General features: G+C 40.6%; 1 protein-coding gene across 1 annotated transcript; it reads left to right on the forward strand.

Annotated features, from left to right (window-relative positions):
* Positions 1-1,645: 1,645 nt before the first annotated feature.
* Positions 1,646-13,810, forward strand: LOC121427886 (mucin-3A-like). The gene has a single exon (XM_041624458.1). It carries the CDS (start codon positions 1,646-1,648, stop codon positions 13,808-13,810), a length of 12,165 nt encoding a protein of 4,054 aa, XP_041480392.1.
* Positions 13,811-15,045: the final 1,235 nt, after the last annotated feature.

Below are 15,045 nucleotides of genomic sequence, written 5' to 3' on the forward strand. Positions count from 1 at the left end.
AGGCATCTTTTTTGTTTTAAATCATATTTATTTCTTCCTCATATCACATGTAAAAAAAAATATATATATATATAACATGACATTAAAACTTAATTGTTTCAAGTTAACACATTAACATTTTAACATGGTGAGAAAAGGAATATATATGAATTTCAAATGTAAACTTAAAATTAATCTGCTCAAATTTTTTTAACAACTTATAATCACGAAGGGATAAATACAGAACAGAATCCGGGTACAACAGCAAAAATCTAAATTACGGAAATAAACTTATAATCTGTATATAAAACTCAAAATTCTCCATACTCTTCAATCAAACTGATTAATGAGGAAGTTATATTAATAAAAAAACATACACACAACTTAAAACCAGACCCTTAGCTACACTTAACCCCCCTACCCCCCATAAACTATAAATAAAGAATAATAATAATAATAATAATAGGCATCGCCAAACGATATTTGAAGAAGTCGAGCAAGCTCTATATCGATAGCCTGTCAATTACCCATTACTCAAGGTCAAATCCGAGTCAAATCGGGGAAACTTTTCTGTTTGGCGTCCGAGCAGTGATCTTCTGACAACCCACCTATTCCGGGGCGGTCTCCCATCGGCCTACTTTTAAGTAAACGCCCGGCCGATCTTGAATTCGCGGCGAGATCATTGACCAATCTCTCAGCAGCCAGCAACCAGCCTGAACTGCTCGACGGCCTTTGATCCAACGAGTTCAACTTTTGACCCAAATCGTTAGACGGCAACCGCTCGATTACGTCGGGGCCCGGACGGCGACCACCGGGCCAAGGAGCATATTTAGGGTGGCGAGTGAAAAATGGGCGGCACCGCCAGAATTTCAACCAGTGTTGAATCTTGAGCGGCGACTGAGCGATGCCCCCAATACAAGTGGGGCCCGGGCGATATTGGCTAAAAACTCGCCGCCCAGTCGCCGAGAAGGATAATTTTGGGGGTTATGTCAGTAGCTTTAGCATGTTTTTAGCCGAGAAGGATAATTTTGGGGGTTATGTCAGTAGCTTTAGGCTACTGTCAAGGGTCCATTAACGTCGCGTTTCATTTCATTTATCCTGGATTCTCTCCCGGGGCTATTCCTTCAGGCCAGCCTTGTACCTTGTTTGTCGGTCTTGTTTCTTCGAGAAGTTAGGAGCTATATCATGAATAGATAAAATAGATTTTTCTTTGTTCTTCTAATTCAATTCGTGGATTCTGGCCGGTTATCAGTTTTGTTAAATTTTTTTTCTTTTCAAATTCTAATAAAACCGAAGAGAAGCCGGAAATTATCGACAGAATCTCCTTAAATCCATATTCCACTAAAGTCAAAGGTTTTCATGTGTTTTAAATGAAATATTAAATAAAGTAGATGGATTCTTCACAATGGGTCGTTGAAATTCTTCATGTTCAAGGTTCCCCATTTCCCGATGGAAATAAACTCCACAGTTATACTGTTTTTTTTTTCTTACAGACATACCGACGACGCTGATAGCGACAACTAAACCGATTTGGACAACGGATGTTGCGGAGGTAACTACAGCAAGACCCACAGTCGAAGAAATAAGTATACTACTCACTACTGTACTACCGATATTGGGAGATGGTGCCTCTACCGAATTGACTGATAGTACAAAAGACACTACAATGCTTGAGGAGATAACTTCAACGACGGGTACTGAGAAACCTTCAATAAAAACTGACATGACCAACAAGGCAATGAGAGATACAACGGTGGTAGATATCACAGAAGACACCACAATTTTGGAATTAACGGAAGAGATCACTTCACTATTACCGACGGTTACCGAAATACCTGCGATAACCACTGACATTCCTACAGATGAGGCGACGATACCTACAACACTGATAGATTCTACTACAGAAGAAACTACCCTGGTAGATGTAACTGAAGTGATAACTGCAATATCTTCGACGGCTACCGAAGAACCTACAATAGTTACTGGCGTTTCTACATCTGAAGCAACGATATCTGCCTTGGTGTCTGATTCTACAGCAGAGGATTCTACGGTAGTCGAAGTTACCGAGGAGGTAACTTCAATATCAGTGACTGATACCGATGGATCTACACTAATTAGTGAAACTTCTTCCAAAGGGACAACATTGTTTTCTACAGTGGTAGATATCACAGAAGACACCACAATTTTGGAATTAACGGAAGAGATCACTTCACTATTACCGACGGTTACCGAAATACCTACGATAACCACTGACATTCCTACAGATGAGGCGACGATACCTACAACACTGATAGATTCTACTACAGAAGAAACTACCCTGGTAGATGTAACGGAAGTGATAACTGCAATATCTTCGACGGCTACCAAAGAACCTACAATAGTTACTGGCTTTTCTACATCTGAAGCAACGATATCTGCCTTGGTGTCTGATTCTACAGCAGAGGATTCTACGGTAGTCGAAGTTACCGAGGAGGTAACTTCAATATCAGTGACTGATACCGATGGATCTACACTAATTAGTGAAACTTCTTCCAAAGGGACAACATTGTTTTCTACAGTGGTAGATATCACAGAAGACACCACAATTTTGGAATTAACGGAAGAGATCACTTCACTCTTACCGACGGTTACCGAAATACCTACGATAACCACTGACATTCCTACAGATGAGGCGACGATACCTACAACACTGATAGATTCTACTACAGAAGAAACTACCCTGGTAGATGTAACTGAAGTGATAACTGCAATATCTTCGACGGCTACCGAAGAACCTACAATAGTTACTGGCGTTTCTACATCTGAAGCAACGATATCTGCCTTGGTGTCTGATTCTACAGCAGAGGATTCTACGGTAGTCGAAGTTACCGAGGAGGTAACTTCAATATCAGTGACTGATACCGATGGATCTACACTAATTAGTGAAACTTCTTCCCAAGGGACAACATTGTTTTCTACGGTGATAGATATCGCAGAAGACACAACAATTTTCGAATTAACGGAAGAGATCACTTCACTATTACCGACGGTTACCGAAATACCTACGATAACCACTGACATTCCTACAGATGAGGCGACGATACCTACAACACTAATAGATTCTACTACAGAAGAAACTAGCATGGTAGATGTAACTGAAGTGATAACTGCAATATCTTCGACGGCTACCGAAGAACCTGCAATAGTTACTGCCGTCTCTACATCTGAAGCAACGATATCTGCCTTGGTGTCTGATTCTAAAGCAGAGGATTCTACGGTAGTCGAAGTTACCGAGGAGGTAACTTCAATATCAGTGACTGATACCGATGGATCTACACTAATTAGTGAAACTTCTTCCAAAGGGACAACATTGTTTTCTACTGTGGTAGATATCACAGAAGACACAACAATTTTGGAATTAACGGAAGAGATCACTTCACTCTTACCGACGGTTACCGAAATACCTACGATAACCACTGACATTCCTACAGATGAGGCGACGATACCTACAACACTGATAGATTCTACTACAGAAGAAACTACCCTGGTAGATGTAACTGAAGTGATAACTGCAATATCTTCGACGGCTACCGAAGAAACTACAATAGTTACTGGCGTTTCCACATCTGAAGCAACGATATCTGCCTTGGTGTCTGATTCTACAGCAGAGGATTCTACGGTAGTCGAAGTTACCGAGGAGGTAACTTCAATATCAGTGACTGATACCGATAGATCTACACTAATTAGTGAAACTTCTTCTAAAGGGACAACATTGTTTTCTACTATGGTAGATATCACAGAAGACACAACAATTTTGGAATTAACGGAAGAGATCACTTCACTCTTACCGACGGTTACCGAAATACCTACGATAACCACTGACATTCCTACAGATGAGGCGACGATACCTACAACACTGATAGATTCTACTACAGAAGAAACTACCCTGGTAGATGTAACTGAAGTGATAACTGCAATATCTTCGACGGCTACCGAAGAACCTACAATAGTTACTGGCGTTTCTACATCTGAAGCAACGATATCTGCCTTGGTGTCTGATTCTACAGCAGAGGATTCTACGGTAGTCGAAGTTACCGAGGAGGTAACTTCATTAACAGTGACTGATACCGATGGATCTACACTAATTAGTGAAACTTCTTCCAAAGGGACAACATTGTTTTCTACTGTGGTAGATATCACAGAAGACACAACAATTTTGGAATTAACGGAAGAGATCACTTCACTATTACCGACGGTTACCGAAATACCTACGATAACCACTGACATTCCTACAGATGAGGCGACGATACCTATAACACTAATAGATTCTACTACAGAAGAAACTACCCTGGTAGATGCAACTGAAGTGATTACTGCAATATCTTCGACGGCTACCCAAGAACCTACGATAGTTACTGGCGTTTCTACATCTGAAGCAACGATATCTGCCTTGGTGTCTGATTCTACAGCAGAGGATTCTACGGTAGTCGAAGTTACCGAGGAGGTAACTTCATTAACAGTGACTGATACCGATGGATCTACACTAATTAGTGAAACTTCTTCCAAAGGGACAACATTGTTTTCTACGGTGGTAGATATCACAGAAGACACAACTATTTTGGAAATAACGGAAGAGATCACTTCACTATTACCGACGGTTACCAAAATACCTACGATAACCACTGACATTCCTACAGATGAGGCGACGATACCTACAACACTGATAGATTCTACTACAGAAGAAACTACCCTGGTAGATGTAACTGAAGTGATAACTGCAATATCTTCGACGGCTACCGAAGAAACTACAATAGTTACTGGCGTTTCCACATCTGAAGCAACGATATCTGCCTTGGTGTCTGATTCTACAGCAGAGGATTCTACGGTAGTCGAAGTTACCGAGGAGGTAACTTCAATATCAGTGACTGATACCGATGGATCTACACTAATTAGTGAAACTTCTTCCAAAGGGACAACATTGTTTTCTACTGTGGTAGATATCACAGAAGACACAACAATTTTGGAATTAACGGAAGAGATCACTTCACTATTACCGACGGTAACCGAAATACCTACGATAACTACTGACATTACTACAGATGAGGCGACGATGCCTACAACACTGATAGATTCTACTACAGAAGAAACTACCCTGGTAGATGTAACTGAAGTGATAACTGCAATATCTTCGACGGCTACCGAAGAACCTACAATAGTTACTGGCGTTTCTACATCTGAAGCAACGATATCTGCCTTGGTGTCTGATTCTACAGCAGAGGATTCTACGGTAGTCGAAGTTACCGAGGAGGTAACTTCAATATCAGTGACTGATACCGATGGATCTACACTAATTAGTGAAACTTCTTCCAAAGGGACAACATTGTTTTCTACTGTGGTAGATATCACAGAAGACACAACAATTTTGGAATTAACGGAAGAGATCACTTCACTCTTACCGACGGTTACCGAAAAACCTACGATAACCACTGATAGTTCTACAGATGAGGCGACGATACCTACAACACTGATAGATTCTACTACAGAAGAAACTACCCTGGTAGATGTAACTGAAGTGATTACTGCAATATCTTCGACGGCTACCAAAGAACCTACGATAGTTACTGGCGTTTCTACATCTGAAGCAACGATATCTGCCTTGGTGTCTGATTCTACAGCAGAGGATTCTACGGTAGTCGAAGTTACCGAGGAGGTAACTTCAATATCAGTGACTGATACCGATGGATCTACACTAATTAGTGAAACTTCTTCCAAAGGGACAACATTGTTTTCTACTGTGGTAGATATCACAGAAGACACAACAATTTTGGAATTAACGGAAGAGATCACTTCACTCTTACCGACGGTTACCGAAATACCTACGATAACCACTGACATTTCTACAGATGAGGCGACGATACCTACAACACTGATAGATTCTACTACAGAAGAAACTACCCTAGTAGATGTAACTGAAGTGATAACTGCAATATCTTCGACGGCTACCGAAGAACCTACAATAGTTACTGGCGTTTCTACATCTGAAGCAACGATATCTGCCTTGGTGTCTGATTCTACAGCAGAGGATTCTACGGTAGTCGAAGTTACCGAGGAGGTAACTTCAATATCAGTGACTGATACCGATGGATCTACACTAATTAGTGAAACTTCTTCCAAAGGGACAACATTGTTTTCTACTGTGGTAGATATCACAGAAGACACAACAATTTTGGAAATAACGGAAGAGATCACTTCACTATTACCGACGGTTACCGAAATACCTACGATAACCACTGACATTCCTACAGATGAGGCGACGATACCTACAACACTGATAGATTCTACTACAGAAGAAACTACCCTGGTAGATGTAACTGAAGTGATAACTGCAATATCTTCGACGGCTACCGAAGAACCTACAATAGTTACTGGCGTTTCTACATCTGAAGCAACGATATCTGCCTTGGTGTCTGATTCTACAGCAGAGGATTCTACGGTAGTCGAAGTTACCGAGGAGGTAACTTCAATATCAGTGACTGATACCGATGGATCTACACTAATTAGTGAAACTTCTTCCAAAGGGACAACATTGTTTTCTACTGTGGTAGATATCACAGAAGACACAACAATTTTGGAATTAACGGAAGAGATCACTTCACTCTTACCGACGGTTACCGAAATACCTACGATAACCACTGATATTTCTACAGATGAGGCGACGATACCTACAACACTGATAGATTCTACTACAGAAGAAACTACCCTAGTAGATGTAACTGAAGTGATAACTGCAATATCTTCGACGGCTACCGAAGAACCTACAATAGTTACTGGCGTTTCTACATCTGAAGCAACGATATCTGCCTTGGTGTCTGATTCTACAGCAGAGGATTCTACGGTAGTCGAAGTTACCGAGGAGGTAACTTCAATATCAGTGACTGATACCGATGGATCTACACTAATTAGTGAAACTTCTTCCAAAGGGACAACATTGTTTTCTACTATGGTAGATATCACAGAAGACACAACAATTTTGGAAATAACGGAAGAGATCACTTCACTATTACCGACGGTTACCGAAATACCTGCGATAACCACTGACATTCCTACAGATGAGGCGACGATACCTACAACACTGATAGATTCTACTACAGAAGAAACTACCCTGGTAGATGTAACTGAAGTGATAACTGCAATATCTTCGACGGCTACCGAAGAACCTACAATAGTTACTGGCGTTTCTACATCTGAAGCAACGATATCTGCCTTGGTGTCTGATTCTACAGCAGAGGATTCTACGGTAGTCGAAGTTACCGAGGAGGTAACTTCAATATCAGTGACTGATACCGATGGATCTACACTAATTAGTGAAACTTCTTCCAAAGGGACAACATTGTTTTCTACTGTGGTAGATATCACAGAAGACACAACAATTTTGGAATTAACGGAAGAGATCACTTCACTCTTACCGACGGTAACCAAAATACCTACGATAACTACTGACATTACTACAGATGAGGCGACGATGCCTACAACACTGATAGATTCTACTACAGAAGAAACTACCCTAGTAGATGTAACTGAAGTGATAACTTCAATATCTTCGACGGCTACCGAAGAACCTACAATAGTTACTGGCGTTTCTACATCTGAAGCAACGATATCTGCCTTGGTGTCTGATTCTACAGCAGAGGATTCTACGGTAGTCGAAGTTACCGAGGAGGTAACTTCAATATCAGTGACTGATACCGATGGATCTACACTAATTAGTGAAACTTCTTCCAAAGGGACAACATTGTTTTCTACTGTGGTAGATATCACAGAAGACACCACAAATTTGGAAATAACGGAAGAGATCACTTCACTATTACCGACGGTTACCGAAATACCTGCGATAACCACTGACATTCCTACAGATGAGGCGACGATACCTACAACACTGATAGATTCTACTACAGAAGAAACTACCCTGGTAGATGTAACTGAAGTGATAACTGCAATATCTTCGACGGCTACCGAAGAACCTACAATAGTTACTGGCGTTTCTACATCTGAAGCAACGATATCTGCCTTGGTGTCTGATTCTACAGCAGAGGATTCTACGGTAGTCGAAGTTACCGAGGAGGTAACTTCAATATCAGTGACTGATACCGATGGATCTACACTAATTAGTGAAACTTCTTCGAAAGGGACAACATTGTTTTCTACGGTGGTAGATATCACAGAAGACACCACAATTTTGGAATTAACGGAAGAGATCACTTCACTATTACCGACGGTTACCGAAATACCTGCGATAACCACTGACATTCCTACAGATGAGGCGACGATACCTACAACACTAATAGATTCTACTACAGAAGAAACTACCCTGGTAGATGTAACTGAAGTGATAACTGCAATATCTTCCACGGCTACCGAAGAACCTACAAGAGTTACTGGCGCTTCTACATCGGAAGCAACGATATCTGCCCTGGTGTCTGATTCTACAGCAGAGGATTCTACGGCAGTCGAAGTTACCGAGGAGGTAACTTCAATATCAGTGACTGATACCGATGGATCTACACTAATTAGTGAAACTTCTTCCAAAGGGACAACATTGTTTTCTACTGTGGTAGATATCACAGAAGACACAACAATTTTGGAATTAACGGAAGAGATCACTTCACTGTTACCGACGGTAACCGAAATACCTACGATAACCACTGACATTACTACAGATGAGGCGACGATGCCTACAACACTGATAGATTCTACTACAGAAGAAAGTACCCAGGTAGATGTAACGGAAGTGATAACTGCAATATCTTCGACGGCTACCGAAGAACCTACAATAGTTACTGGCGTTTCTACATCTGAAGCAACGATATCTGCCTTGGTGTCTGATTCTACAGCAGAGGATTCTACGGTAGTCGAAGTTACCGAGGAGGTAACTTCATTAACAGTGACTGATACCGATGGATCTACACTAATTAGTGAAACTTCTTCCAAAGGGACAACATTGTTTTCTACAGTGGTAGATATCACAGAAGACACAACAATTTTGGAATTAACGGAAGAGATCACTTCACTATTACCGACGGTTACCGAAATACCTACGATAACCACTGACATTACTACAGATGGGGCGACGATGCCTACAACACTGATATATTCTACTACAGAAGAAACTACCCTAGTAGATGTAACTGAAGTGATAACTGCAATATCTTCGACGGCTACCGAAGAACCTACAATAGTTACTGGCGTTTCTACATCTGAAGCAACGATATCTGCCTTGGTGTCTGATTCTACAGCAGAGGATTCTACGGTAGTCGAAGTTACCGAGGAGGTAACTTCAATATCAGTGACTGATACTGATGGATCTACACTAATTAGTGAAACTTCTTCCAAAGGGACAACATTGTTTTCTACAGTGGTAGATATCACAGAAGACACAACAATTTTGGAATTAACGGAAGAGATCACTTCACTCTTACCGACGGTTACCGAAATACCTACGATAACCACTGATATTTCTACAGATGAGGCGACGATACCTACAACACTGATAGATTCTACTACAGAAGAAACTACCCTGGTAGATGCAACTGAAGTGATTACTGCAATATCTTCGACGGCTACCGGAGAACCTACAAGAGTTCTTGGCGCTTCTACATCGGAAGCAACGATATCTGCCCTGGTGTCTGATTCTACAGCAGAGGATTCTACGGTAGTCGAAGTTACCGAGGAGGTAACTTCAATATCAGTGACTGATACCGATGGATCTACGCTAATTAGTGAAACTTCTTCCAAAGGGACAACATTGTTTTCTACTGTGGTAGATATCACAGAAGACACAACAATTTTGGAATTAACGGAAGAGATCACTTCACTATTACCGACGGTAACCGAAATACCTACGATAACAACTGACATTACTACAGATGAGGCGACGATACCTACAACACTGATAGATTCTACTACAGAAGAAACTACCCTAGTAGATGTAACTGAAGTGATAACTGCAATATCTTCGACGGCTACCGAAGAACCTACAATAGTTACTGGCGTTTCTACATCTGAAGCAACGATATCTGCCTTGGTGTCTGATTCTACAGCAGAGGATTCTACGGTAGTCGAAGTTACCGAGGAGGTAACTTCAATATCAGTGACTGATACTGATGGATCTACACTAATTAGTGAAACTTCTTCCAAAGGGACAACATTGTTTTCTACTGTGGTAGATATCACAGAAGACACAACAATTTTGGAATTGACGGAAGAGATCACTTCACTATTACCGACGGTAACCAAAATACCTACGATAACCACTGACATTCCTACAGATGAGGCGACGATACCTACAACACTGATAGATTCTACTACAGAAGAAACTACCCTGGTAGATGTAACTGAAGTGATAACTGCATTATCTTCGACGGCTACCGAAGAACCTACAATAGTTACTGGCGTTTCTACATCTGAAGCAACGATATCTGCCTTGGTGTCTGATTCTACAGCAGAGGATTCTACGGTAGTCGAAGTTACCGAGGAGGTAACTTCAATATCAGTGACTGATACTGATGGATCTACACTAATTAGTGAAACTTCTTCCAAAGGGACAACATTGTTTTCTACGGTGGTAGATATCACAGAAGACACGACTATTTTGGAAATAACGGAAGAGATCACTTCACTATTACCGACGGTTACCGAAATACCTACGATAACCACTGACATTCCTACAGATGAGGCGACGATACCTACAACACTGATAGATTCTACTACAGAAGAAACTACCCTGGTAGATGTAACTGAAGTGATAACTGCAATATCTTCGACGGCTACCGAAGAACCTACAATAGTTACTGGCGTTTCTACATCTGAAGCAACGATATCTGCCTTGGTGTCTGATTCTACAGCAGAGGATTCTACGGTAGTCGAAGTTACCGAGGAGGTAACTTCAATATCAGTGACTGATACCGATGGATCTACACTAATTAGTGAAACTTCTTCCAAAGGGACAACATTGTTTTCTACTGTGGTAGATATCACAGAAGACACAACAATTTTGGAATTAACGGAAGAGATCACTTCACTATTACCGACGGTTACCGAAATACCTGCGATAACCACTGACATTCCTACAGATGAAGCGACGATACCTACAACACTGATAGATTCTACTACAGAAAAAACTACCCTGGTAGATGCAACTGAAGTGATTACTGCAATATCTTCGACGGCTACCGGAGAACCTACAAGAGTTCTTGGCGCTTCTACATCGGAAGCAACGATATCTGCCCTGGTGTCTGATTCTACAGCAGAGGATTCTACGGTAGTCGAAGTTACCGAGGAGGTAACTTCAATATCAGTGACTGATACCGATGGATCTACGCTAATTAGTGAAACTTCTTCCAAAGGGACAACATTGTTTTCTACGGTGGTAGATATCACAGAAGACACAACAATTTTCGAATTAACGGAAGAGATCACTTCACTATTACCGACGGTAACCAAAATACCTACGATAACCACTGACATTCCTACAGATGAAACGACGATACCTACAACACTGATAGATTCTACTACAGAAGAAACTACCCTGGTAGATGCAACTGAAGTGATTACTGCAATATCTTCGACGGCTACCGAAGAACCTACAAGAGTTACTGGCGCTTCTACATCGGAAGCAACGATATCTGCCCTGGTGTCTGATTCTACAGCAGAGGATTCTACGGTAGTCGAAGTTACCGAGGAGGTAACTTCAATATCAGTGACTGATACCGATGGATCTACGCTAATTAGTGAAACTTCTTCCAAAGGGACAACATTGTTTTCTACGGTGGTAGATATCACAGAAGACACAACAATTTTCGAATTAACGGAAGAGATCACTTCACTATTACCGACGGTAACCGAAATACCTACGATAACAACTGACATTACTACAGATGAGGCGACGATGCCTACAACACTGATAGATTCTACTACAGAAGAAACTACCCTGGTAGATGTAACTGAAGTGATAACTGCAATATCTTCGACGGCTACCGAAGAACCTACAATAGTTACTGGCGTTTCTACATCTGAAGCAACGATATCTGCTTTGATGTCTGATTCTACAGCAGAGGATTCTACGGTAGTCGAAGTTACCGAGGAGGTAACTTCAATATCAGTGACTGATACCGATAGATCTACACTAATTAGTGAAACTTCTTCCAAAGGGACAACATTGTTTTCTACTGTGGTAGATATCACAGAAGACACAACAATTTTGGAATTAACGGAAGAGATCACTTCACTATTACCGACGGTTACCGAAATACCTACGATAACCACTGACATTCCTACAGATGAGGCGACGATACCTACAACACTGATATATTCTACTACAGAAGAAACTACCCTGGTAGATGTAACTGAAGTGATAACTGCAATATCTTCGACGGCTACCGAAGAACCTACAATAGTTACTGGCGTTTCTACATCTGAAGCAACGATATCTGCCTTGGTGTCTGATTCTACAGCAGAGGATTCTACGGTAGTCGAAGTTACCGAGGAGGTAACTTCAATATCAGTGACTGATACCGATGGATCTACACTAATTAGTGAAACTTCTTCCAAAGGTACAACATTGTTTTCTACAATGGTAGATATCACAGAAGACACCACAATTTTGGAATTAACGGAAGAGATCACTTCACTATTACCGACGGTTACCGAAATACCTGCGATAACCACTGACATTCCTACAGATGAGGCGACGATACCTACAACACTGATAGATTCTACTACAGAAGAAACTACCCTGGTAGATGTAACTGAAGTGATAACTGCAATATCTTCGACGGCTACCGAAGAACCTACAATAGTTACTGGCGTTTCTACATCTGAAGCAACAATATCTGCCTTGGTGTCTGATTCTACAACAGAGGATTCTACGGTAGTCGAAGTTACCGAGGAGGTAACTTCAATATCAGTGACTGATACCGATGGATCTACACTAATTAGTGAAACTTCTTCCAAAGGGACAACATTGTTTTCTACGGTGGTAGATATCACAGAACACACAACAATTTTGGAATTAACGGAAGAGATCACTTCACTATTACCGACGGTTACCGAAAAACCTACGATAACCACTGATATTTCTACAGATGAGGCGACGATACCTACAACACTGATAGATTCTACTACAGAAGAAACTACCCTGGTAGATGTAACTGAAGTTATAACTGCACTATTACCGACGGTTACCGAGGAACCTACAATAGCTTCAGTCGTTTCTACATCTGACGCAATGATATCTACCTTGGTGTCAGATTCTACAACAATTGATCCTACTACTGTAGTACCAGAGTTTACATCAATATCCTTTACTGGTACCGACAAACCCACAGTTTTGCCGTTTAAGACAACAATTGGTACAGATTCAACAGAGGAACTTTTACAACCGACGACGGAAGATTTATTTGCTCCTCGAGAATCTACCGCAAATAGCGACATCTCTATACCGGAAGTAACCGAGGGGACACAAAATGTCTTTTCGACTGGTTCTGATGGAACCACAATGATCAGTGACACATCTACAATCGCTGCAACATCTTTTAGGGAGGAAACGACTGCAAGAACAGAACAAATCTTCACATTTCCCGAAGTAACATCACTTCGGGGCACTTCTACAAGGGGAGCAGCAACCGATATAACATTGTTATCTCCGATCGAGACAACTACTGAATTTCATTCCACTCTAATGGTTACTTTAACATCAGCTACTGATGATGCATCAGCAACTGCACGAACGAGTAAGGAAGTAACACCTTCCCCACCCACAACTCCGCATTTCGCTGTCATCACTGAAGGTAATTAGCAATAAATTGATTATTTGATAACAAAATATATAAATTGTTTGTTTATTATCGATTACCCCCTACAATTAAGCATGCTTGATATAAAAAAAAAAAGAAATCCCAAAGGTTTTCCCTCTCGTTTTGGGGTATCGACAAAGTTGAGATAAAAATGAAAAATAATGAAGTCGGTGTCTTTAGATTAGAGCTATTTTATAATGATAACACGAGAACCAGTGTGTTTGGATACCATAATAAAGCTATGCAGGATGCACTCATGAGTGGAATATTTTCTTGATCTTGAAGGTCGGTAGTTAACAATTTTCCGATTCGTTATTTTTTTCAAGACTTAAACAGATGTGGGGATGTGATGTGTGCGGTGAATGAGCTCTGTGATGGATCTCAAACAGAACACCAATGCGAGTGCTATCTAGGCACAGAGCGAAGTAACACAGACGGTTTGTGTCGAGGTAAGGGAAATGCCTTTAGATTCAGAAATCGTATTGTGAGATAATCAATTGCTATGTGTACAATTATATTTTGAGATGAGGCGTAAGATAAAGGTAGATTGTAGCATAGCAGGATACACTTTTACTGCCTTACATGAAGAGAGAGAGAAAAAAAGAATTATTTACATGATTAAGGATTACTCCAGGCTAAAAATAAAGGATTTGTACAAAAAAATGCGAGAAAAACAAAACACTGTTGTTTTTTTTTAAATTGAACTCGGACAAGGAATTATGAAGTTATGAGAGATGTGGGTTGCTTCGAAGAAACAGTTCTTTATATGTCTTTATGAATACTGAACAAATTGATGATGTCAGAACCCCAATATTTTGTCTTTTATTGCATGAAATTATTTTTATTCTAATTCTGTTCTCTAAGAAGTAAAGATAGGGAATAGATTAACTGATTTAGTGCATGAGATATTCATTGATACAACTTATTCTATTATACGGGAGACAAATGAGTGAGAACATAAAATAAACATGATTTGATATAATCATATTTTTCTGAAGAAATGTGGGAATGTGACATACGGTAATTTTGATTTAATTTTCCTACTATTGCCTGATGATTTGTGATCTATTTATATGTAAATATTGTCAGTACCTCTTTAAGATATTAAGGAGAATTATTTTGACATTGAAGTAACAAGTTAATGTAATGATAGCATTTAGCAGTTATAGATCTGACCAAGGGCGCCGGAAGCGGGGGGGCAGGGGGGGGGCACTTGCCCCACCAAATAAAATTTTTG

Source organism: Lytechinus variegatus, chromosome 14 (assembly GCF_018143015.1).
Source record: "Lytechinus variegatus isolate NC3 chromosome 14, Lvar_3.0, whole genome shotgun sequence".
Lineage (NCBI taxonomy): Eukaryota > Metazoa > Echinodermata > Echinoidea > Temnopleuroida > Toxopneustidae > Lytechinus > Lytechinus variegatus.